General features: G+C 46.4%; 1 protein-coding gene across 1 annotated transcript; it reads right to left on the bottom strand.

The window, feature by feature from the left end:
• Positions 1-1210: 1210 nt before the first annotated feature.
• Positions 1211-27062, bottom strand: MTMR4 (myotubularin related protein 4; the record flags this gene model as incomplete). The annotated part of the gene is made up of 18 exons (XM_080712933.1): positions 26809-27062; positions 25080-25169; positions 24627-24743; positions 24032-24114; positions 21734-21894; positions 21557-21653; positions 21263-21376; positions 20049-20245; positions 19691-19819; positions 18902-19013; positions 18211-18406; positions 17814-17999; positions 17566-17736; positions 17282-17436; positions 6462-7863; positions 2351-2461; positions 2023-2111; positions 1211-1388 (listed from the first exon to the last, which is right to left on the bottom strand). The coding sequence occupies exons 1-18, from the start codon at positions 26851-26853 to the stop codon at positions 1211-1213; spliced, it is 3633 nt and encodes a 1210-aa protein (XP_080569059.1). The 5' UTR covers positions 26854-27062.

The raw sequence follows: 27062 nt of genomic DNA, 5'->3' as shown, positions 1-27062 counted from the left end.
AAAAGTGTTTGGTCCAAATGGACACATTTTCTCTCCCAATTTTGGTATCAAGGCTTTATTCTCTTCCGTTTGGGTTCCATTGTTAAGTGCACAGAAATAGACAGCAGCATTTGTACTGAAACCCTCACATACCAAACAGCATATTCTAGGAGGTAAAAACCAATGCTAAATTCTACCCTCAAGGTGTCAAGTGTTCAGGATAAGAAGCAGTGTGACTCAGAGGAGGCAGCAGCCAGGGAAAAGACAACATGGGGGAAGTAGGCCATGGATCAACAACAAAACCCTTTGTTTTGTTTTCATGCCAGGAGAGGATCAAGGTGTAAGCTCCTGTGTTAGCACCAGGACAACTAGGAAAAGTCAGGTGCGAAGGGCAGGGCACAATCAGCAGGTATTTCACAAGGATCATTTTTGCTTTCCCTTCTCCTTCTTCACAGTGCATACCGCGAGAGCCGCTGCTACATAACAGAGAAACCACTGCCTTCACAGCTCCACTTACTGATTTTTTTTCACCAGGACCAAACATCAGCAGAGTGGTCCTTTGCTCCCCCAAAAGTCTCACTCCCTACAACTGTCCCCCTAAACTGAATATTCACCGATGCTGGCCAATGAGCCAAGGGAAAAATACATTGAAACTTCCACTTGCAGAACCAGTCTTTAAACTCCACAGAAGACAGTACTAATGCAACTAGAGGGAGTGCCTCTAAAGACTGAGCCTTCATGCACAGACACAGAGCACAGAGGTACGGAATAGAGTTCATCTCAAATAGGATAGGAGTTCCAATCTTGTGTACTATAATCTGCTTTTTTCAAGGTGGAGGAGAGATGGGTCTGGTTATCACTTGGAGTTTGGTTATATGTATGCCTTTCTATTGCTGTTTGGGCACTTTGCACCAGGCAGTTATCTATGAGATCATCATCTTCTGATCCCCCCAGGAGAAAGAAGCTGGAGTCACCAACTCCACATTAAGCTTCCAGACTCTGGGGCTGGATCAGGGCCATTATCCCGAAGGTAAGGGTCTCTCCAGTAGAGGACCTCTTGCCAAATTTAAATTCCTCTGCTCCAGTCTCATGGTACCAAATAGGATTTCTCAAGACGGTATCTTTGTGCCCTGTGATTTCATGAGCCACACCAAAGAACCTTCCAAACTACACCTGAAGCAGATCCTCCCTTCAAACCTGCTAAAATTGGACAGGTCGTCTCCTCTGGCATTCAACTGGAAGCTGTGGCAATGGGTTTCTTCAGATGTTGGCTCATGAGTTCCCTGGCACGAGATACTTGAATGTGTTCATAACAGGAGTTACAGACAAGAACTGGGTCATAGAGTTGTTGGTCAGGAATGGGCAGCTTCAGGTGACAGCATCCGGCACAAAATACATTCCCACAATTTCTGTCAAAGCAAAAAAGAAGGAAGAGTTAATCAGAAATGCCAATACACATCAGGAATGTTGGTATTGTAATCCTAGTATTGGGAGCCTGAGACAAGAGGATCACAGGTTCAAGGACAGCCTCAGCAAGTAGTGAGACTCTCAGCAACCTAATGAGACCTTCTTTCAAAAAAAAAAAAAAAATAGCAGGGTGTGATGGCGCACGCTTGTAATACCCACACTTGGGAGGCAGAAACAGGAGGATCATGCAGGTTCGAAGTCAGCTGTACACGCTGGCTTAGGAGACCCCCTGTTTCCAAATTTTAAAAAATGTAAAAATAGGTCTGGGAGTGTAGCCTGGAGGTAGAAGGGCTTCCAGGAACCCCAGTACCACCATAAATAAATAAATAAATAAATAAATAAATAAATAAATAAATAAATAAATAAAGTAGGGCTGGGGATATATCCTAGAGATAGAATGCCTCTAGATTCAATCCCCAGTACCAAAAAATAAAAAATAAAAATAAATAAAAGGTTTTCCATGAATAAAAGAAAGGTCTGGAACAAATATGACATTTTGAGATTAATTCAATTTATTTCCATACATATGTGCTACAATACTTTATGAGTCACAGTGAATCACACAAAACATCCTACCTGCAATGGTGTCTTCGTTTAGCCAACCAGAATTCACAGTCACAGTTATAGCAGTGTGATGCCATATGGTCTGGAACCCAACGAGTCACCTTAAAGAGGGCACAAGAAAAAATGCCAGGTGCTTGTCAGCAGAGTAGAAGAGCAACGTTACAAGAAGGGAAGCAGCCCAGGAGAAAATGACAAGGCTGGTCTTTAAGGCTGGCCACTGCACGCCTATAGAGATGACACTAAGCTGGGGAGAAGCTGAGTCTGCAGGAGGCTACTTGTCTCTGAGGGATACAACTCACTGGCTCATGTAGGTGCCCACCACACATTTGCCTAGACATACCTCTGTCTCCTTCTTATCAACAGGCTCCCAGCTTGCTTCTGAAAGACAATCTTCACTGTGATCAGAGCCGAAATCCTCTGTATCACTGCCGTCTGACTCCTTCAAGCATGTCTGAAAAGGCAGAGATATCAACATCACCTCATCATCGCTCGCCACTTACTGTGTGTCAGGCACTGTTCTAAGTTTAATTCCTCAAAACAGTCTTATGAACTTGTTTAATTCTTCATGACAGTCTTATGATACATACTATTTATTTATTTATTTATTTTTTTTTTTGCTGTACTGGGGATGGAACCGAGGGGCATTCTACCTCTGAGCAACACCCCCAGCCCTATTTTTTATTCTTTATTTTGAAACCGAGTCTCACTGAGTTGCCAGGGCCTCACTAAGTAGCCGAGGCTATGCACAAACCATGATCCTCCTGTCTCAGCCTCCCAAATGCTGGGATTACAAACATGCGCCACTATGCTCAGCTGATACATACTACTTTTATCCTGTTTTACAAATAAGGAAACTAAGACACAAAGAAAATTAAGTACTGGTAAGTGATAAAGCTAGAGCCGGGCATGGTGGTGCAGACCTGTAATCCTAGTATTTGGGAGGCTGAGACAAGAGGATCAGATTTGAGGACAGCCTAAGCAATTACCAAGACTCTCAGCAACCTGGTAAAACCCTGTTTCAAAACAAAAGATAAAAAGAGCAGGGAATGTAGCTCAGGGGGAAAATGCCCCTAGGTTCAATCCCCAGTATCAAAATAAACTTAAGATAATTTGGACCTAGTATTGTGGCATCAGAACCATGCTCTTAACTAATATGCTATGCCACAGTGTTGAAAGACTCTTTCTCTATGACTCACAACACCAAAAACAACCTGTTTTGTTTTTTTTTCTTTTAACTTTTTTTTGCGATACTGAGAATTGAACCCAGGACCTCATTCATGCTAGGCAAGCACTTTACCACTGAGCTATCCTCCCAGCACCAGCCTGTTTTTGTATGTCGTTTTACTGGAAGGCAGCCTAACTGATTCATTTACATTTTGTCTATGGCTACTTCTTTCTTGCTTTTTGTTGTTGGTGGTGATGCTGGGATGGAACCCAGGGTCATTCAACCTCCAAACTACACCCCAGCCCTATTTTTTATTCTTTATTTTGAAACAAGGTCTCACTGAGTTGCAAAGGGCCTAAGTTGCTGAAGCTGTCTGTGAACCGTGATCCTCCTATTTCAGCCTCCCAAATGCTAGGATTACAAGTGTGTGACACCATACCCGGCTCGTCTATGATTGTTTCTATAAAGGCCACAGACTGAAAAGCTGTGACATACATAGAATGATCTACACAACCTAAAATACTTACTATTTTCCCTTTACAAAAAAAAAAAAAAGGTTTTGTTGTACTGGGGATGGAACCCAGGTACCTTCTATACTCTGGGCTACACTCGCAGACCTATTTTATTTTTTATCACTAAGTTGCTGAGAGCCTGAGTTGTTGAAGCTGGCTTCAAAACTGCAATCCTCCTGTCTCAGCCTCCTAAGTACTGGAGTTACAAGAGTATGCTACCATGCCTGGCCCTACAAAAATAAAAACTTAAAGCATCACCCTGAATATTAAGTTGTTAATCCTCCCTGTCCAACCACCAACAAAGAAATGGGGAGCAGGCAAGTTGGGATGCCTTGACAGAAGGAAGGAAATGTGTCTATGTAGATAGCAAGATATTATAGGGGAGAAGACAGCTCCTGGAAGCTCCCAGAACTACAAAGCCAGAACCCGAGGCAGCCCAACACTGTAAAGCCTGGATGATGGACAGCCCTCATCTCTCACTTGGTTTATTTATTTATTTTTTCTGTACCAGGGATGAAACCCAGGGGCATTGTACCTCCTAGCCACAACCCCCACCCTAGTTTTTAGTCTTTTTTATTTTTATCTTCTCCTCCCTCCCTCCCTCCCTCCTTCTTTCTTCCTCCCCCCCCCTTTCTTTTTGGTGGTACTGGGGTTCCTGGAAACACTTCTACCTCCAGGCTACACTCCCACACCTATTTTTATATTTTTATTTGGAAACAGGGTCTCTTAAGTCAGCAAGGCTGGCTTTGAACCTACCCGATCCTCAAGTCTCCGCCTCCCAAGCGCGGAGATTACAAGCGTGCACCATCATGCCCGGCTAGTCTTTTTTATTTTATTTATTATTTATTCATTTATTTAGGTAGTACTGGGATGGAACCCAGGGCCTTCCACCTCCAGGTTACACTCTCAGACCTATTTTATATTTTATTTGGAAACAGGGTATCTTAAGCCAGCTAAGGCTGGCTTCAAACCTGCGCGATCCTCCTATCTCAGCCTCCCAAGCATGGGGATTACAAGCGTGCGCCACCACGCCTAGCTAGTCTTTTTTATTTTTGAAACAGGTTCTCACTGAGTTGCAAAGGGCCTTGCTAAGTGGCTGAGGCTGTCTGCGAACCACAATCCTCTAGTCTGCCTCCCGGCTGCTGGGATTACAAGTGTGCACCACCACACTCAGCTCAATTGGTTTATTTTAAGATGTCCTAACCAGCCTCCCAGTCTGGGTCTCAACCATCTCATCAAAATTCTATACTGTTGCTATAGCAGTTTTTTTTTTTTTTTTTTAAATACAAATCCGATTAAGTTATCCACTGGCCTAAATTTTCGTTGCCCTGAGAGTAAATTCCAAAAAAGGATATTCAAGCTGACCCTTCCAATCCCTAATCCTCTAGTGTCACCTCCCACATTACCCAGCTCTGCCTCACAGTGCCAGCACAGGTGCATATGCATGTGTGCACCCACACAGCCACACCCATCCTCCGCTGACGCGCCACTGCCGGAGCAGCTGCTGCCATCACGCTTTTGCAAGTGGTGTTCTCGCTCTCTCTCTACAAGTGTGTCCTTCCTCCCTTTCTTCCACTGGGAATTAAACCCAGGAGTGTTATACCTCTAAACTATACTTCCAGCCCTCATTATTTTATTTTAATTTTAATTTTTTGGTACTGAGGATTGAACTCAGGGACATTAATTCTACCTCTGAGATACACCTCCAGCCATAATTAATTAATTAATAATTATTTATTTAGTGGTACTGGGGATGGAACCCAGGGGCCTTCTACCTCTGGGCTACACTCCTAGACCTATTTTATTTTTTATTTGGAAATAGGGTCTCACAAAATTGCTGAGAACCTAAGTTGCTGAGGCTGGCCGCAAATCTGTGGTTCTCCTGTCTCAACCTCCCGATTGCTGGAATTATAAGCATGCACCACCATGCCCAGTTTTTTTATTTTGAAACAGGGTCTCACTAGGTTGATGAGGGTCTCAGTACTTGCTGCAGCTATCCTCGAACCTGTGATCCTCCTGTCTCAGCCTCCCAAATAATGGAATTACAAGCTTGCACCACCACACCTGGCTTTTTTAAAAAACAGTTTTGTGGTGGCGCACACTAGTAATCCCAGCACTTGGGAGGCTGAGACAGGAGGATCACGGTTTGCGGACAGCCTCAGCTACTTAGGCCCTCTGCAACTTAGTGAGACCTTGTTTTAAAATAAAGAATAAAAAATAATGTAGGAGGTGTAGCTCAGAGGTCAAATGCCCCTGGGTTCCATCCCCAGACCCACAAAAGAAAAAGAATGATGTTGTGAGTGTTACGATGGAGAAAGACATTAGGTGATAGGAACCTGGAGTGTAGTGAAAGGCCAAGGATTTCTTGAGAAGAAAATGCTTGAGTACTGAAGAATGTGTGATACTGAGCTAGGTGGATAGTGAAAAGAAAACACCAGCTGGGCACAGTGGCATAAGCCTGTAATTCCAATTCTTAGGAGGCTGAGGATTGCAGGTTTGAGGCCAATACACAATAATTAGTGAAACTGTTTTTTGTTTTGTTTTGGTTTTTTTGAGGTACTGGGGATGGAACCCAGGGGCATTCTGCTATACCCCCAAGCGTGCGCCACCACGCCTGGCTCACAACATCATTCTCATTATTTACTTGTCTTTCTATAGCTCAAGCACCTAACTCAGTGGCATAAAGCAAGAGCCCAAAGAATGAATGTTGAGCAGCTGGAAAGCTGCAGGGACAGAACGAATGAATGGGTGGCTGGCACTTGGTGAATACTTACAAAGTCATCCTCATAGTCCATGGGGGGTTCTGCTGGAGGGGCACAGCAGTGGCGGATGTCCAGCCTCATCTGAAGCTCGCGCACCTGTCGACGCAGCTGCTCCACCTCTTGCTTGTAGCTTGCTTCAATCTGCCGTAACCTATGCTGGATCACATCCGTGGGAAAGGGGAGTCCATCGTCATCCAAGTAGAGAGGAGGCACTGGAGAAGGGCAGCTCAGTGGAACGGCCTTTGTGCTGGAGACTTGCTTTGGCTGACCGGACAACCACATCCGGTTGTGTTTTCCTCCTGGGCCTGTACAGTGTCCATTGGAATGACTAGAACAGATAGGTGACTTCACACCTTCTCTCTGAGCCCACTGGCCCCCAAAGCAGGACCCCGCAGCCTGCATCTGCTTACTGCTTGACCTCTTGCTACAACAGCCATAGGAAAGCAACCGCCGAGAGGTGGTCTCCCCACTCGGCAATGAAGTCACCATCCCCTGGAAGCTGTCCCAGTTGGACCCTAGAAAAGAAAACTCACTGATCTGGCTCTGAGAAATTGGCTTTCGGGCCAATTCCAAAGGCATTTTTCCAAGGCGAGTATTTTCCACTAACTGCACGTTTCTATTATTTCCTTTCTTGCCAGTATCTTCCTCCCTTTGGATAAGATCCAGTGCCGAGCTGGGCTGTTCCTGGTGGAAGACACTTGTCACAGACCCTGGGGGATCTTGGCTGAGGACATCAGTGCTTGGCTCTAGAGGAGTTTGGCAGGCAGCACTTGGTGGGCTGCAAAGGGTGCCCAGACTGTGATCCAGAGCACATTTAGAGGCCGCACATGGCACAGATTCTAGCTGGGTCTGTTGGGGGGCACCTGTAAGGGAGTCCCGGGTAGACTCAGGAAAATCACAGATTCCATCATGCTTGCTAGAAACAACCTTGGAAAGCATACTGGCAGCTTCTGTTTCAGGACAATGTTCAGGTGGCTCCCCTGAGCCACTGAAAGTCCTACCCAGCTCATCCTGGGCAGGAGGGTCTGGAGCTGGTACCTTAGTCTCTTCTATGACTTTGCTCTCAGAATAAAAGGTGTTGCTCTTCATCTCCCGAGCCACAGCAGTACTAAGCAGTTTATAACTTAGAGAACAGCTTTTGTGACTCTTGAAAGGTTTATTGCTCAGGTAGTCTTTCTGGCTGCTGGGCAGAGAAGGAGTGAGACCTATTTCCACTACAGTCTGCTGAGGACCTCCAATTCCAGATTCCATAAAGGTGGTCTCCGATCCCTCGGGATTACTGTGCCGGGGCTCCAGGCCAACTCTGACCTCCTGACAGTGGTTGTTCAGGTTAGGGTCACTGGATGTGCGAGTCAGGGGGCTGCTAGTATCATAAGCAGAAAGAAGATCATCCATGGACCGAGTTTTAGGTAACCTGGAATGACAAACACAGAACCTCCAGCTCAGGAAATGGGAGCTGTCTCAGAAACAAAGAATCAGGTGATCAGAATTCACAACACATGATGACATTTAAGATTACAAATAACCAAGGCTCACTGAAAGTCCACTCTGTAAAATGAGTAAGACATGGGCTCCATCATCAAGAAATCAGAATCCAAGGCAGGCGTGGTGGCACACTGTACTCTCAGTACTTGGCAGGCTGAGACAGGAGGATCTCAGCCTCACTACTTAGAAAGGGCTTCTGCAACTTAGTGAGACCCTATTTTAAAATTTATTTTTTAGCCGGGCGTGGTGGCGCACGCTTGTAATCCCCGCGCTTGGGAGGCAGAGACAGGAGGATCGAACCTCGCGCAGGTTCGAAGCCAGCTGCGCGCACTGGCTTAAGAGACCCTGTTTCCAAATAAAAATGTAAAAATAGGTCTGGGAGTGTAGCCCAGAGGTAGCAGGGCTTCCAGGAACCCCAGTACCACCAAAAAAAAAAAAAAAAAAAAAAAAAATTTATTTTTTTAGCCAGGCATGGTGGTGCACGCTTGTAATCACAGCGCTTGGGAGGCTGAGACAGGAGGATCACGCAGGTTTGAAGCCAACCTCAGCTACTTAGTGAGGCTCTCAGCAACTTAGTGAGGCCCTGTTTCCAAATAAAATATAAAAATGAGTCTGGGAGTATAGCCTGGAAGTAGAAAGTCTCTGGGTTCCACCCCCAGTACCACCAAAAAAAAAAAAAAAAAAAAAAAAAAAATTAATTTTTATTGGGCTGGGTGTGTAGCTCAGAGATAGAATGCCCCTGGGTTCAATCCCCAGTACCACAAAAAATAAATAAAAAATAGAAATAGGGCTAGGGTTCAACTCAAGAGGTAAAATACGCTTGGGTTCAATCCCCAGTACGAAAAGAAAAGAGGACAGAGAAAAGAGAGGGAAAAGAAATCAAATCTAGCCAGGCACGATACCATACACCTATAATCCCAGTTCTTGGTAGGCTGAGACAGGAAGATCATAGGTTTACGGCCAGCCTCAGAAACTTAGCAAGGCCCTGCACAACTCAGACCAGGCTCAGCAACTTAATGAGGCCATCTGTAACTTAGTGAGACCCTGTCTCCAAATAAAAGAATAAAAGAGGCCTGGGGATATAGCTTAGAGGTAGAAGGGCCCTGGATTCCATCCCCAGTACCACCAAAAAAAGTAAATAAATCAATAAAATAAAATAAAAAATAAGGCTGAGGGTATACCCTTGAGGTAGAAGGCCCCTGGACTCCATCCCCAGTACCATCAATCATCATCATTATCATCATCATCATCATCATCATCATCATCATCATCATCATCATCAAATAAATAATAAAAATAGGGAAGGCCCCTGGGTTTCATCCCCAGTACCAAAAAATAAACAACAACCAAAAAAAAGGGTCTCAAAAGTTTTTTGTTTTTTTGGTACTGGGGAATGAACTCAGTAGCATTCTACCTCCTAGCTACATATCCAATCCATTTAAATTTTTTTTTTTTCTGAAACATGGTCTAACTAAATTGCTAAAAGCACCACTAAGTTGCTAAAGTGGCCTCAGGCTCACAATCCTCTTGTCTCAGCCCCCAAAATACTGTGATTATAGGTGTGCAGCACCATACCCAGATTTTTATTTATTTTTTTTTTTGGTGGTACTGGGGTTCCTGGAAGCCTTTCTTCCTCTGGGCTACACTCCTAGACCTATTTTTTATACTTTTTTATTTGGAAACAGGGTCTCTTAAGCCAGCGTGGCTGGCTTTGAACCTGCGTGATCCTCCTGTCTCCAGCTCCCAAGCGCAGGGATTACAAGTGCCTGGCTTACCAACCTGATTTTAAACAAAGTTCAAAGGTCTTAGAACAATGAAAACTTAGGGAAATTCACCAAGAAAAAGGAGGGACTTCATTGCTATCCTCTTTTCTGATGCCTTAGTAATTTCAGACCATAGAGAAAAAATCCCCCAAAGATGGAGTTACAGCATAGCTTGTTTTAAGTAGTTGGGTTTTGAAACTATTGTGTTTTAAATATATTTTATCTTTGATTTTACTTTTGTGGGTTTTTTTTTTTTTTCTTCTAATTTTGACACAGGGTCTTTCTGAGTTGCTATAGCTGGACTTAAACTTGCAATCCTCCTGTTTTAGCCTCCCATGTAGCTGGGATTACCATCACACACAGCTGATTTTTATTTTTTTATTTTTTGGTGGGGATGGAACCAAGGGGTGTTTTACTTCTGAGCTACATCCCCAGCCCATTTATTTATTTATTTATTTATTTATTTATTTATTTATTTAGAAATATGGTCTCACTAAATTGCTGAGGCTGGCCTCGAACATGTAAACCTCCTGTCTCAGACTCTCAAGTACTGGGTTTACAGGCATGTGCCACGACACCCAGTTTTTGTTGTTGGTGTTGTTGTTTTCTCCTTGTTTTCAATGGCAGGAAATCCCAGGAAAGAAGTAGTAAGTCTCATCCAGGGCTCAAATCCCAGGTTAACAACAACTTTTTAGCTGTGTGCCCTTAACTTTTCTAAGCCTCAGTTCCCACATCTATGAAAGGAAGGCTAGAATACCCACCTCTTTTTTTTCTTTTTTCTTTTTTCAGTACTGGGGATGAAACCAGGGGCATCGTACCTCCAAGCTACAACCCCAGCCCTATTTTTTATTCTTTATTTTGAAACAGGGTCTGAGTTGCAAATAGCCTTACTATGTAGCTGAGGCTGTCCATGAACCGCAATCTTCCTGTCTCAGCCTCCCAAATGCTGGGATTACGAGCGTGTGCCACCACACCCGGCTGAATACCTACCTCTTAAAGCCATCATGAGGATTCAACAAAATAATGTGCATCAAAGCACATGGCACTCTGCTTCCTATAACACATTACTGCACTTGCTATTTACTTGTTTGTGTTTTACTTGACTCCAGCACCTAACACAAGCCAGGCAAATGATTTGAGAAATGACTGAATGAGCTCAAGACCCAACCATCCAGTTTCCACTGGTAGGTCAAGTAAATGAAAATGAACAGCAGATTTCAGTAACTGATGTACATCAGGAGCTTCCAGGGCCTAACCAAGACTTACTGAATGAGGCTAGCCAAGAGTCAGGCCTAAGTGTGTGTACTTTTCTGACTTTTTTTTTTGGCAGTACGGAAGATTGAACCTAGAGCTTCCTACACACTAGACAAGAACACCACCACTGAGCAACACCCCCAACCCTGTGCATTTTTCTTTTAATGTATCAAAACTTTTCCCCTCCTTTTTCTTTTCTTGTCTTAAATTATGGTTTTCTTTGTTTTGCTGGGGATTGAGCCCCAGGGCAATTTACCTCAGAGCTAAATCCGAGCCCTAAATTTTTTTTTTTGGTAGTGAGGATTGTACCCAGGGACCTTTTAACCTCCAGCACCACTGCCCCTTTTGTTAATTTTTTTTGTTGAAACAAGTCTCACTAAGTTTCTGAGGCTGGTCTCAAACCTGTGATCCTCCTATCTCAGCCTACCAGGTACTGGGATTACAGACATGCTCCATCATGCTAAGAGGACAGTTTTGATGTAAGGAAAGGTAGAGCCAAAGGTAAGTCAGGACAGTTGTTACAAAAACCAGTTCCTCTAAAATCCTTACACCACTCATTCCTCTAGATCCAATTCTCCATCTTGAGTTGCCTTCAGCACACTTGCTCTTTGCTACCAATCAATATTCCAATACCAACCTCCCTGTATCTCCTCTTTCTTCCCAAACTGGATTGTTCTCTCAACTTTTCAGCATCTTTTGGTGGTACTAATATTCTCCTGTCTTTTAAGCTCAAAGACTTGGAACCTATCTTTCCAACTTTCAACCAGTTTGACAATTTGCTAATGACTTCTCTAGCCTGTTTCCGAATTTAATCCTTTCTCTTTTTCAGAGAATCTTTTCACATCTAAATTACTACAACAGTGCTTGCTGATCTCTGTGCCTCTAACTACCCCACTCACTGATAAATTCTCTAAAAATCCCATTGTCAGGAGGTCACAGTGACTCCCTACACTGATGTACGTGTGTGCGCACGCATGTGTGTGTATGTGTCTATAGTACTAGGGATTGAACCCAGGGTGGTCATTCTACCTCTGAGCTAAATTCCCAGCCCTATTTTTATTTATTTATTTATTTAGTGATACTGGGGATTGAAAACAAGGACATTCTACCTCCAAGCTACACCCTCAGTCCTATTTTTTATTCATTATTATTTTTTGGGGGGGGGGGTGGTACTGGGGATGAAATCCAGGGGCCTTCTACCGCCGGGCTACACTTCCAGACCTATTTTTTATATTTTTATTTGGAAACAGGGTCTCTTAAGCCACCGCGGCTGGCTTCGAACCTGTGCAATCCTCCTGTCTCTGCCTCCCAAGTGCGGGGATTACAAGCGTGGGCCACCACACCCGGCTTTTATTCTTTATTTTGAAATAGGGCCCCATTAAGTAGCTGAGGCTGGCCATGAAATCCTCCTGTCTCATCCTCCCAAGTACTGGGATTACAAGCACGTGCTACCACACCAGGCTTATTTTTTATTTTGAAACAGGGTCTCACTGCTGCAGGGGGCCAACCCTAAATTGCCGAGGCTGGTCTTAAACTTGCAGTCCTCCTGTCAAAGCCTCCCAAGCACTGGGATTATAGGCATGCACCACCATATCCAGACTCTGACTTACTTTTGATGAGTGAACCAAAACAAACTCTTTAATGTTTAAAGCTCTTAATGACTATCCTTGATTTCTTTCTATTCTTCAGAATAATCCTTTCTTAATACCAGTCAGATCCATAGGAATTTCTTTTTATTTTATTTCCAAACTATCTCACATAGCCAGGTGTGATGACACATGCTTGTAATCCCAGTTCTTGGGAGGCTGAGACAGGAATATTATAGGTTCGAAGCCAGCTTTAGCAACTTAGCAAGACCCTGTTTCCAAATAAGAAATAAAATCAGGTTGGTGGTATAAATTGGAGGTAGAATGCTTCTGGTTCAATCTCCAGTACAGGGGGGAAAAAAAAAATACTTCTCTCACATATTCAAGTTCCTTTACACTTTTCTCCACTAAGCTGGTTACAAAGCTCACAAACCCACTTTATCCCATGTACTTGTTTGCCTGCTTAAAAATTTATTAAAGCACCTGCTATGTACCAGACTCTGGGCTAGACATCTAGGAAATAAGAAAAAGCCATGGTTCCTTCTGGTCCTCCAATGAAAATTTTCTTAGTAAATAAAACAGCCATGAAGCCGGGTGTAATTGCATGCTTGTAATCACAGTACTTGGGAGGCTGAGACAGAAGGAACATGGGTTCAGAACCAGCTTAGAAGCTTATTGAGGCTCTCAGCAACTTAGTGATACCCTGTAATCCCAGTACAGGGATGGCTGAGATACAAGCAGCACAGGTTCCAGGACAGCCTCGGCAAGTACTGAGACTCTCATCAACTTAGGGAAACCCTATTTCTAAAAATAAAGAGGGGATGGAGTATAGCTCAGAGTTACAATGACCTTGGGTTTAGTCCCCAGTACCACAAAAAAATAAATAAATAAAAAAGAAACAAAAGAAAGAAACAATAGAAACCAGGGAGAACTAGTAGTGTAACTCAGAGGTAGAATGCCCCTGGGTTCAATGCCCAGTACCACACACACACACACACACACACACAAAAAAAAAAAAAAAACTTCAGCCAATAAATAAATATAAAATATACATATCCTTTGAACACAGCTTGTTAGTTTCTAGGAATTTATCTAACAGAAATAGACAAATGTGAAGATATTTAGATAAGTTATCATTACTGAACTATGTATTTTTATGGTGTAGGGGGAACAAACCCAGGGCCCTGTATATACCAAGCATATGTGCTACCATTGAGCCCCAACTGAACTGTGTATGTGTGTGTGCGTGCGTGCGTGTGTGTGTGTGTGTGTGTGTGTGTGTGTGTGTGTGTGTTACTGAGGGTAGATAGAACCCAGCGGCTTTTCTATCTCCAGGCTATACTCCCAGACCTATTTTATATTTGTTTGGAAACAAGATCTCACTAAGTTGCTGAGAGCCTAAGTAGCTGAGGCTGGCTTTGAACCTGTGCAATTCTCCTGTCTCTGCCTCCCAAGCGCTGGGATTACAAGCATGCGCCACCACTCCCGGCCCCTGAACTGTATATTTAAAACTGGCTTAGATTAAGCTGGGCATGATGGCACATGCTTGTAATCCCCGTGCTTGGGAGGCTGAGACAGAGAATCACAGGTTCGCGGCCAGCCTCAGCAACTTGAAGCCCTCTACACCTTAGTGAGATCTTGTTTCAAAACAAAAGAATAAAAAATCAGGCTGGGATGGAACTCAGAGGTAGAATGCCCCTGGGTGCAATCCCCAGTAACACACACACACAGGCTTAATGGTAAATATTATGTATATTTTACTTTTTTGTTGTTGTTCCTGATTTTGGTGGTGCTAGGATCAAACCCAGAGCCTCAAAAATACTAGGCAAGCATTCTACCACTGAGCGACACCCCCACCATGATTTAAAAATATATCTATGTATATATTATACGCATACATATACATGCATGCTTGTGTGGTGGCACACATTGGTAATTCCAGTACTTTGGGAAGCTGAGCTAGGAGGATCCCAGGTTTGAGGACAGCCTCATCAAGTAGTGAAACTCCCACTAACCTAGCAAGACCCTGTTTGAAACTAAACATAAAAAAAAAAAAAAAAAAAAAAAAAAAAAAAAAAAAAAAAAAAAAAAAAAAAAAAAAAAAGCTGGGCATGATGGCGCACACTTGTAATTCCCGTGCTTGGGAGGCTGAGACAGGAGGATCACACAGGTTCGAAACCAGCCTCAGCAAATTAGTGAGATCCTGTTTCCAAATAAAATATAAAATAGGTCTGGGAGTATAGCCTGGAGGTAGAAAGCATCTGGGTTCCACCCCCAGTACCACCATCAAAAAAAAAAAGGGCTTTGGATATAGATGAAAGGTCGAATGCCCCTGGGATCAACCCCTAGAACAACAACAACAACAACAATAAAATAAATAAATAAATAAATAAATATATATGCATATGTGCATATATATGTATACACACATATGTACATACACACACACACACACACACACACACAAATGTGTTCACTAAAGCATTCCCTGTAATTATTAAAAAAAAAAAAAAAGGAAATTACCTAAATGACCAATAGGTATACTCTAACTTTGGACTACCATGCAGTCACTAAAAACAACAGAGTAGTGCTAGGGATATAGCTCATTGGTAGAGTGCTTGTCTCTCATGCACAAGGTCCTGGGTATGATTCCCCAGTACTGAAAATAACAATAATAAAAAAAAATAGAAACAATAAAGTAATTTTATATGTTTTGTGTTGTTAGGGAATGACAGCCTGATACAAAGTGGGGAAAATGATAAATTGATTTTCAAAACAGTTTTCAAGCTGGATGTGGTGAGATAGGAGGATCACAGGTTCACAGCCAGCCTCAGCTACTTAGCAAGGCCCTAAGTAGCTGGAGGTAGAATGCTCCTGGATTCAATCCCCAGTTGCACACACAGAAAAAAAGTATACATAACATTCTGGGGTTTTTTTCTTTTTTTTTTTTTTGGTGGTAATGGGGATGGAACCCTACTACCTCTGGGCTACACTGCCAGACCTATTTTATATTTTTATTTGGAAACAGGGTCTCTTAAGCCAGTGAGGCTGGCTTCTAACCTGCACGATCCTCCTGTCTCACCTCCCAAGTGTGGGGATTACAAGCGTGCGCCACCATGCCCGGCTGGTTTTGTTTTTTAAAACACAAACATAACACAGCGGCAGGAGTATGCATGCTGCACCAATTTTACCCAGAAAGCTCAGAAAGTCTGCATGGGGGCCTTATGTGTGAGAGTGAGGATGTATCTATATAGAGGTAAACATCTGGAAAGACACCCATCAAGGTGTTAACAGCAGACACCAGTGGGGATAAGGATCGGAAGGAGGACTATTGTGTGTGTGTGTTGCTAGGGGTGGAATCCAGGGGTTTTCTACCTCATCTGGAAAGACACCCATCAAGGTGTTAACAGCAGACACCAGTGGGGATAAGGATCAGAAGGAGGACTACTGTGTGTGTGTGTGTGTGTGTGTGTTGCTAGGGGTGGAATCCAGGGGTTTTCTACCTCCAGGCTATACTCCCAGACCTATTTTATACTTTATTTGGAAACAGGGTCTAAATTGCTGAGAGCCTCACTAAGTAGCTGAGGCTGGCTTCAAACCTGTGCCATCCTCCTGTCTCAGCTTTCCATGCGCTGGGATTACAAGCGTGCGCCACCATGCCCAGCTAGGGAAGACTATTTTTATATAGTTTGTTTTCTTTAATAAAAAAAAAAAAAAAAGCTGGGCATGGTGGCACATGCTTGTAATCCCAGCATTTGGGAGGCTGAGATAGGAGGATCGCGGTTCACAGACAGCCTCAGCTACTTAGTGAGGCCTTGTGCAACTCAGTGAGACCCTGTTTCAAAATAAAGAGAAAAAATAGGGCTGGAGGTGTAGCTTGGTGGTTGAATGGCCCTAGGTTCAATCCCCAGTACCAAATAAATAAATAAATAAATAAATAAAATAAAAACATGGATTGCTCTCATAATTTAAGCAGCCTCCATCACTCTCCCACCCCCACATTTTCAACCAAAAAACGACTTTAAGTTAATGTCTTGTTTTAAATTCTGGCCTTTCTGAGAGAGTAAAAGCTATCCTCAGCTGGGCACCCATTTCCCTGAGAGCCAGATGCTTCTGGAGACTAATACCGAACATAGCAAAGGTTACAGCTGAGATAGAAAGCTCCACATGCCTTGTATCGCGAGCAAACCCTAACAATGCTCCCACAAACCTTTATGAAATAGTCCTTTCTTTTCCCCTCTCCTCTCCCCTGCTTGGGTGTGTCACATGGGGTGATAGCAGCTCCAAGAAGAAGGTAACCAACCTTATCTTAAGAGAAGACCTTGAAAACACAGTGTACCCCAGGCTAGCCAGAAGTCTTGGGCCAAATTTCTCCTTTAACTGACTCAGTAAGTTGCTTTAGCTGGGCATGGTAGTGCATGCCTGTAATCCCAGTACGTGGGAGACTGAGACAGGAGGAATGCCGGTTTGAGACTCAGCAATTTAGCAAGACCCCCAGCAACTTAGATCCTTTTTCAAAATTAAAAATAAAAAGAGCTAGGGTTGTAGCTCAGAGGTAGAATGGCCCTGGATTCAATACACACACACACACACACACACACACACACACACACCACACACACACACACACACACGTTGCTTTCAAATAGCTCAAAAAAGAAGAGCAGCATGCATGTAGGCAAGATAGGAAGCATTTACTGCCTTCCTCGTTCAGAGAGAAGAGAGCAAGAAGGGCTTTTCTCACCTGTCCAGAGAGCGGCCCGAGAACTCCTGGCTCTGGGCCGCCGGGGAGAGGTAAAGATCCATATTTTCCTCTCCCAGTGTGCAGGGAGATGATGCCGGCAGGTAAACAGCTGTCCAGAGGTGCAGGGCCCGCACATGACAAACAGGATGCAGGACCTAGGGAAGCAGCCCGATACCAGTGTCCCATGACAGGACTGTGGTCCCTTGTCCTCCCTAAGCCTTTGGCTCTCCCTTCTCCCCACTGACTCAGCCTCCTCTCCCCATAGGAAGAGGGCTTGTATTTACCATGTCTGAGCCAGGAGTGTAGAGGAAGTTGTGGAAGTTCTTATTGCCGGCTCGCAGGAGGGCCCACACAGAGCACGTCCGCTTGTAGATGTTGCGTTTCTCTCGCTCACAGGGGTTGTTGGCCAGGAAAGTGCCGTAGAGACAGGAATACGTGTGCTGCACCAGTTTGACCTAGAGAGCCGAGACAGCTTGCACCTGGGGGCCTCAGGATGCCATGCCCCACCCCAGTCAAGGGCTTTAGGACTTACCAGGAATGCTTCGTTGAATTCAAACAGGCAGGGGAACTGCTTCAGCAGCTGGTGAACAGAATCGAGCCACTGGAGGAACACAGGGCACTGTTCATTTTGGTCCTCTGCATTCTCCTGGTGGCCACACCGGTCTCCAAACTTGTGCCCAAAATCCAGCCAGTCTGACTCCACTAACACTTGGAAGCCCTACAGAAAGGAAACAGTCTAAGCATAGGGCCTCTCCGGAAGGGCTACTGTGCTAGTCCCCCAGGAACTGCCCAATACAGGGAGCTGGCAGTTTCAAAGAACAGGACTGAACCAATTCTACTGAAGGATTCCCAAGACAGCTCCAAAGAGCCTGCCACCAGCCCTCCTCCTTCATTCCCTCTGTTTTTCCTATCCACCCCCCTCTCAATACCTCCAACGTCCTGTAATACGGATCCAGTAAGATTTTGGCCAGGGCTACGATCTGCGGTGTGCGGTCCCAGCCATCGGAGCAGTGCACCAGCACGGGCCGGCCTTCCCGGTCTACGGTATTAGCCACCAGCACAGCTGCTTTGAGCATCACTGACAAATGCTGCAGCCATTTGGTACTCTCCAACGCTGACAACCAGCTACATAAGAGCAGAATCGACCCATCACCAACCAACAGTTCAGGGGCTGTGACAATCCACTACGCACGGCCAGCTCCACCCACCAGGGTCCCCACTGAGGGCTGAAACCAAGGAGATGAACCTATAGCCTTTCTGCCAAGAGATATCTAGCAGGAATAGGGGACATGGAACCTGAGGCACAGAAGAGCTTCTGGGAATCAAGAGTGGAGCAGGAAACCATCACATTTAGCCACTTGCTCTCCCTGCTTCTCTATGTTCTTTGAGTAGGTCAACCATCTAAACACAAAGAATCCAATGTCCTGTGACTGTGCCAAAGTGTTGGCTGTGAAGTGGAAGAAGTGTTCTTGGAACTGGTCCACTGTATTCACTCCACCCAGGCCCTGAGGTCTCCCACACCTCCAAACTCACCATGTCCCCTCACATCCCCCAAGAACAAAAGTTCTGGGTAAGGGGTGAGACTGGGGGGATGGTGGGATCACGGTACCCATCACCTACTTGCTGGGATCCGGCATTTGGCTGCATACAGCGCGGAGGTACTGGAAGCTGTTCCGGATGGCGTGAATGTTGGCCATTCCCATAAATACAACCTCACAGTTGGGATAGTACTCTGTAAAAATGAGAGGAAAGGCTCATAAAAGCATGTCCTGGAAGCAGGCGTCCAGGTCAAGCACAGCCCTAGCAGACAAACCTTCCCTGGCAGGGAAGAACACTCCAGAATGGGAACCAAAGAGACTCTTGAAATCTGAATTATGCCAGAGGTAATAATACACACATGTAATCCCAGCACTTGGGAGGCTGAAACAGGAGGATCACAGATTCATGGTCAGCCTCAACTACTTAGTGAGGCCTTCTGCAACTTAGTGAGAACCCACTTCAAAATAAAAAATAAAATAGGGCTGGGGATGTAGCTCAGAGGTAGAATGCTTCTGGGTTCCATCCCCAGTATAACAACAACAAAAAATCTGAATTATACTTTTACCTCTATATTCTCAGGTCCTATACAATAGCAGTAACAATAATATTAAATGACAAATGGTAGTAACAGTACTACGAGTATCAATACTAGTAATCAATACTAGTAATATTATATATGTGACCTATAATCACCCCAATAACTTTACAAGGTATCAATCATTCCCATTTTGTAGATGAAAAAGTAAAACTCAGATAAAAACTTAAGCATAATCATAGGTAGGAAGTGCAGACTCCTGGTTACAAGCAGCTTTGTTCTCCCCAGAGCCACCGAGAACTCAGGGTGCCTGCAGACACTGGTGGCAGCAATACCTTCACATTCGCAGCCTCCACCCTTGGCCCGGTTAGCCACCGCCGCTGTGTAGGATCGTGCATCCAGGATCAGCAGCTTTTGGGGGGCTGCTGTGCTCTCCACCCCAGAGCATGCAGTCAGAGAAGAATCTAAATACATAACAGGAAGAAGACTCAGGGCCAGCCAGTCACCCAGCATCACCCTGGCCCTGGGACATATTGTCTCAGAAGAGGGAATGTGTGACTTGAGACCCCCTCAGGCCCCAAAGCCTTCCAAAAGGCAGGAACCCAGGCACTCCTGTGTCCTGTTATCTTCCCACCCCCTCACTGGGGGGCTCCCAGGAAGCTAAGGTCTGGGTTAGCACCACCCAAGCCTTACCAAAGTCAGTGTCACACGCCTCGCTAGCATCACTATTCCCAGTGCTGAGGGAGCCACCAATGGCCCTTGTCCCTGGGTCCAGGGCACAGGCTTTGGCAATGGATGTGACTAGGTACTCATCATCAGCGTTGCGCCAGCCCCACCAGCTGATCTCAGGCTGGCTGCAGCGGGCAATGGCTGCCCCGTTGCGCAGGTGTCTGACAAAACAGAAAAGATCACAATGGCATTTGAAGGTCTATAGGGCCAGCAGGGACAACCAACTCATCAAAGCCATGATAATATCAACCAAAAGCTTTAACATCTCCAGAGAGCTTTACAGTTTACAAAGCACCATCATGCATTTTCCCAAATGAGCTCTAGATTCCTAAGGTGACCCTGACTCATCAAATCTGCACAGCACCTGCTCCCGGTACAGACGCGTGGTAGGAGACCAAGGAATGAGCCAAGAACACGAACAACTCCAAACCCTGTGGTTACTACCTGCCTCACTCTATTTCAGCTGCAATGACTGTCCAGTGCTGGGACCAGAAAACTTTTTTAGTAAAGAACCAAACAAATTTTTGGCTGTATAGGTCACAACCAATTTCTGTCATATATTCTTTTTTATGCTTGTTTTTTCCCCTCCCAATAACACTTTAAAAATGTAAAAACCATTCATAGCTCACAGGCTATCCATAAAGCAGGCTGCAGGTCAGATTTTGTTCCCAGGCCAGTTTGCCAACTCCTGTACTAACAAAACATTTTATGTCCTTCACACACATACATACATGCTCAAAAAAAAAAGAAAAAGAAAGTCCCTCAATGTTTTATGCTTAGAAGAAAAAAAAAATGGAGGCAATTTTTGTGGGGTTTTTTATTTGTTGTTTGTTTTTTTAATACTGGAGATTAAACCCAGGGGCATTCTACCTCTGAGCTATACTTTCAGCCCTATTTATTTATTTGTTTTGAAACAGAATCTTGCTAGGCTGCTGAGAGTCTTGCTAAATTGTTAAGGCTGGCCTTGAACCTGCAATCCTCCTAACTCAGCCTCCCAAGTACTGGGATTATAGGTGTATGCCACCATACCCAGCCAATTTTTTTTTAAAAGAATTTCACATTTACTCCTCTACAGGGTGTCAATTCCCATGCAATCAGGCTGCTGGAAACCTTGGATATTTTTATTTATCCTTACTAAATAAAGAACAGTCTCCCTACTTCTGGTTCCCCCGTCTCACCTGTACACAACCACAGGGATGCGCTTCCAGGAGCGGAAGGAAGCCACGTTCTCCAGCTCCTTGTCTGTAATCCATACAGGAACCAGCAGCTTCTGGGGGTAACTAGGGCACAATCTGAGAAGATACAAGAGGTCACCGAACTGGCCTGTGTGATGAGACCCAGGGGATGGCTTTGTGGGAAGAGAGACCAGAAGCCTTTCCTCTCACAGACCCAGTGTCCACCATGCTTTATCCATAAGTAGAGGGGATCTGGGTCTAAGACTGGTGTTTGGGTCCCTTGCCCTCCCCTCTCACTTGTAGTTGCTGTTGATATGTGAGACTCTCCAGACATTCTGCAGGTCAAAGCCCATCCTCGCCAGCTCCGCCTCCTGCCGACATCGGATGTGATCTCCTGCAACACAAGCCCTGCCTGTCAGCTTCCTGGAGCGCCATAGGGGAGGGGTGTAGGGGTGAGCAGCAGCCTGGCCTCACCTGGCTGACACAGGTGGGTATGCTGGTCCTCCTCAGTCAGCCCCAGGCACCAGGCATGGTAGGCAAAGGCAAAGAGGTCCTCCGGCTTGGCAGGTCTTGCTGTGGCCCGGCTTAGCCTTGAGAGCCACTCTTGGCACTGCTTGAAAGTGGAGAAGTGGCACCTGCCAGGTAAGAAGACACAGGCCTGAATGAGGCAAGGGGCGGATGTGCTAGAGGGCCGTAAGGGTCACAAACATGGCCACAGGACGGCCGTGAGGAAAAGAGGCTGCAAGGCAGGAGGTACGGCAATGGGGACCCAGGAGGGACAAAACCAGGGACACTGGCCAATACCCAAGAGAAGTATCTCATGTGACCATTCCCAAGAACTTCTGCATTTGAGACATACTTGTCACCTCTGGTGGGTTCCTACCATTTCTCATCAAATCTAAATGCTAGCGCAGGATGCTGAACCTCTGCGCTTGTTCCTACCCTAATGTCCAGTGCTATCTCCACTGACCCCCTAATACACGCCTTCCGCTTCAGGCAGGACACCCTGCTCTCCGTTCCTGTCTCCTTGTTCTTCCTCTTTTTTGGCTTGATAATGCCAACTCTCTGCCTGGCTGCACCCTATTAACGCCTGGGAGGCAATTCCAATGCCACTTCTCCCTTGATGCCTTCCAAACTTACTCTTTTCCACAGGCTCCTTCCGCTCATGATTTAATGTGCCTAGAATATTAAATGATAAGTTTTTCCATAGCATCCTGCCGCTGTTAAGTCTTCCTTCAACAAAATCTGTGAAGGGCAATGTATATTCTCCCTATGAATCTGCCACAGACCTGAGTATATGGCAGGCTTGAAACCAGGCATCCTTTTAATATACCCAGGCTCCCTTCTCTCATATCCAGTCTTCCAGCACATTCTGTCACCTTTACCTTTGAAATACACCCACAACCTGACCACTTCTCCGCCACGCTGGATGGACCACCACCACCTCTCACCTGGGTAACTGCAACAACCTCCTAACTAGTCTCTCAGCTTCTGCTTTGGCTTTTGCCCCTGTTCTTTCCCATCTAGGCTTAATATAGCAGCCGGAGTGATTCGGTAAAACAGCATTCAGATCATGTTACTCCTTTGCTCAAAACCCTCCAGGGGTTTCTTAATTCTTTCAAAAGTAAAAGCAAACCATTGTGAAACTCCACTTTGCTCTTGAACCTTATATCCCACCATCTCCACCTATACGCTCTCCACTCCGGACACCCTGCCTCCCGCTATCCTTCCGACAGGGATGGGTACGCACCCACCTCAAGGCCTCTGCACTCAGTGTTCCCTGTCTGGCATACTCTTCCTTCAAATACCTGCATGTTAATTTTCTCGAGGTCTTGACTCAAATGCCACCTTTACTGCGTAGCCTTTTCAGATCATTTGTTTAAAGCTACAACTGTCACCCCTACAGCACTCTACATCCCTTTTCTATCCCTGCTTTATTTTCTCTTCTACACTTACCATCATGTAACATAGTTCACTTATTATTTATTTTTTGGTATCTCCTAATGGAATATAAGCTCCATGACGATAAAAAAAAATTGTCTATTTCCTTTCTGCTGTACCTTTATTCCCTAAACAGACTGGCACAGAGTGTTCAGTAAGTGTATGTTAAATGAATAAATAAATGAACTGGCAGTAACGTAAGTGCTCTGTACCAGATATTGTTCTGGGTGCTTGCCCTTCCTTCCTTCCTTCCTTCCGTTTGAACCCAGGGGCATTCTACCTCTGAGCTATATCCCCCCACCATTTATTTATTTATTTTTTTTTTGTGTGTGTGTGCGTGTGTGTGTGCGCGCGTGTGTGGTATTGGGGGTGGAACCCAGGGGCTTTCTACCTCTGATCTATACTCCCAGACCTATTTTATATTTTATTTGGAAACAGGGTCTCACTAAGTTGCTGAGAGCCTCACTCAGTAGCTGAGGCTGGCTTCGAACCTGCGAGATCCTCCTGTCTCAGCCTCCCAAGTGCTGGGATTACAAGTGTGGGCTACCACGCCTGGCTCACTTTTTATTTTAAAATAAGGTCTCACTAAGTTGCTGCAGCTGACCTTGACCTGCAATCCTCCCGTCCCATCTCAGCTGGGATTACAGGTGTGTACCACCACACTCGGCTTCTCGGTGCTTTTCTCATTTAATTCTCACCATGTCTCCATGAGCTAAGCATTATCCCTATTTTTTCAGGTCAAGACACTATGGGTCAGTAAACTGACCTGCCAACCCAGAGGTCTGCACAAGACGAGGGCAGGGGACCTGAATGAGGCTCCACTGTTCTCACCTCACCACTTTGGAGTCCTTGCAGGCAATGTGCAACTGGAACATATCCCGGCTCTCCACACTGTCAATCATCCGGAGGGGGACCTTCAGAGGAAGGACAAACTGAAGCTCAGATCCCCCACTCTCCACCCCACTCCTTGGCCCCACCCCAGCCCGGGGGCTGATGTTTCAGTGGCAGGAAGGAGACTGGCATTTATTGAGGGCCTGTTATGTGTCTGTAAACTGTGCTGGGGCCTTTACATATGCGGACCAATTAATAATTATGGTAACCCTACAAGGCTGAGTTAGGAGCCGTCTCCAAGGTCACACAGCTGGTTAGTTGTAGCACAGGCAAAGAACCCAGGTTTGCCTGACTCCAAAGCCTGCACTCTTCCAACAATGCCACTGTGACCCTTAGAAGAGCCAGCAACAGGGTAAAAGAGGAGAGGGGAGAGGGGAGAATGAGCCAGAGAGACAGAAAGACAGATCTACAGCTATGAAAATGAGGCAGGAAAACAAGGCATCAGTAAGTAAGAAAGAGAAGAGAATCCCAACACCACCATCTGGAACCTCACAGGACTCTAATTTGGGTGTGGAAAAACAAGACGGGAACTCACGTTGATGACAGAGTCCTTGAACTTGATGTGCAGCCGATAGTTGGAGATGGCAATGAGGGCGTCCGCGGCCCGGCCCAGGAACTCCACTCCCTCACCCTGCAGCACTGTGAAGGGTACCTGCCAAGGGGTGGAGGAGCCTCAGTTCAGAACTGAGGCACCCTTGTTCTCCTCTGTAGCCCTTGCCCTATGGGAGCTCCTCTGAAAAAGCTGGACCAAGGCAGGAAAGGAGAATCTTCACCACCGTCACAGCACTAGGCAATGGCTGCACAAGAATGCTCCCTTCCCTGGGGTCAAGGGCTCCAGCACACACATATAAACACCTCCCTCCCCCAGCCCTCCAGGGGCTAGGAGCCAGAGTTCTGGTACTAGATCCTCCTGGGGATTTTGGGGGGAAGAAAGGGTGCTTTTTAACTGGGCAGCCCTCCTCACCCAGAGCTTTCAATTCCTCCTTACCTGAAGATTCTCCTCCTCCTTCACCAGTTCCTTGGGGGGGAACAGATCCTTGGCTTGGATGTACTCCAGGCTGGGGGGCCCCTCCTCACCCTGTAGGAAGGCCCCAGCACTGAGTCACCAGGCTCCATTTGGCCCCTTACATTCATTTGCTCTCCTCCTCCAATAAATCTACAGACCCCCATACGTACTTCCTTTTTGTTGTTGTTTTTGCAGTACTGGGAATTGAACCCAGCTCTACCACTGAGCTACATCCCTTGCCCTTTTTGTTTTTATTTTGAAATGGGGTTTTGCTAAGTTGCCCAGGCTGGCCTTAAATTGTGAGCCTCCTGCCGCAGGCTCACGAGCAGCTGGGCTTACTGCGTGTACCACCTTGTCCGGCTTCCACACACACCTCTAAAGGTTCTGGCCATTCAAAGAAGGAAAGGAGATCTGGTTTGATTGGAGGTGGGGAAGAGTGAAATGGAGGGTGTACTCAAGCCTAGTAAACCCAGAAGGAGGATGAGGCAAACCAAGGAGGAACTGGGTATATGCATTGTTCAAAGAGGAACTCTCCTGTAGAACCGAAATTTCACATGAAAGTAGGCAGAAAACTAAGGAGGTGAAAGACTAAGATAAGGGCATGGCCGAGTAGGGGAAGGAAAGTGCTGCTCTGAGGAAAAAGAGCCAGGTGTGGCAGCTGGTTAGAGAGAAGAGGGAAATCAGGCACCTCAGGCCCCTGGAGCCTCAGTGTGGTGGGTGAGGGAGACAAAGAGGAGGAGGTTGGGGGATTCAGTACCGAGCCTCTAGAGGGCCTTCGAGGATGCCTTCAAAAGGAGGATGTGTTTTGGCGCTGAGCTTACCTTCCTGTTAGGCACACACTGCTGACTAGCCCCTGCTCCCTGCTAAGCAACCTGCCCCATCTGCGGGGAATTCCTGAGGAATACCACAGGGAGCAGAAGTCGCCCTCCTCCCAACCTCCGTGGAGAAGAGAGGGGATCCACGCGACCAGGAGGAAGCAGGAGACCCAAGGACAGCCAGGGGAGAGAGAGAAGGCCTGGCAGACACCCACGGGGCGAGGGGGGGGGTGCGTGTGTGGGAACATCTGAGAGGACAGATGGGGGAAGCTGGGAAGGAGCATTAGCCAGAGTGGAGGAGGGGAAGGCAGGGAATGATGCAGAGGTGCAGGGCCCGCAGAAGCAAGGAAGATGGAGAAAAGAGAGGCTGTCTGGGGGACAGTCAAGGAGAAGAGACTGGCATGTCAGGTGAGGAATGGAGTGTGGAAGGGGTGGGGACTGGAAACCAGAAGACAGCTCACAGACATCCTCTGCTCCCGACCAGCCCCTAACATCCCACACAGCTTAGTAGTCACATCCCACATCCCCAAGCAAGGATGCAGCGGGTGGGACCAAGATGGAGGGGCGGAGGTAAAGGGATGTACCCCTGTAGGGCGGGGCCTGGAGATCTGCAGTCAAGGGCAGTGGCTGCGGGACCAGGATGGGCCACAGAATTTCCATCCCTGGCCTTCGACAATCCCCGGCACCCGAAAATTAAAACAAGTCCAAGAAAGAAAAGGTCGCACCCTCCCCGCTGCCCCCAAACATTCGGGCCGGGCCCTGCAGGGGCCTTAGGAGAAGGCATGGGTTGAAATGTGCGATCTCCAGGGCTGGCCCTGGGCGGGGCCCTGCGGGTGCAGCGAGCGCTGGACACCCTCCCCCCAACCAGGGCCCCAGCAGGCAGAGCTGGCACTTACGAAGCAGCTAAGCATGGAGCAGGAGACGCGGGCGGTCAGGCTCATGGTCGCGGGCGGTCTGGGCCAGCGCACATGTCCCCGGAGCCGCTGCGCTGCCCGCCAGCCCCGGGCGCCCGCCGCATCCCGGCTGCGGGGCCCGCCAGATGCAGCCGCGGCGGCCAGGAGCGAGCGCGCGGGCGGCAGGGCCGGGGCCGGGCTCCGGCGCGCCTCTCCCCTCCTCTCCACAATGGAGCGGGCCCGGCTCCGCCCTCCGG

This window comes from Muscardinus avellanarius (genome assembly GCF_963383645.1).
Source record: "Muscardinus avellanarius genome assembly, chromosome: 16".
Lineage (NCBI taxonomy): Eukaryota > Metazoa > Chordata > Mammalia > Rodentia > Gliridae > Muscardinus > Muscardinus avellanarius.
Note: the sequence above shows the minus strand (reverse complement) of the source record. Positions and strands in the feature narration are given on the sequence as shown.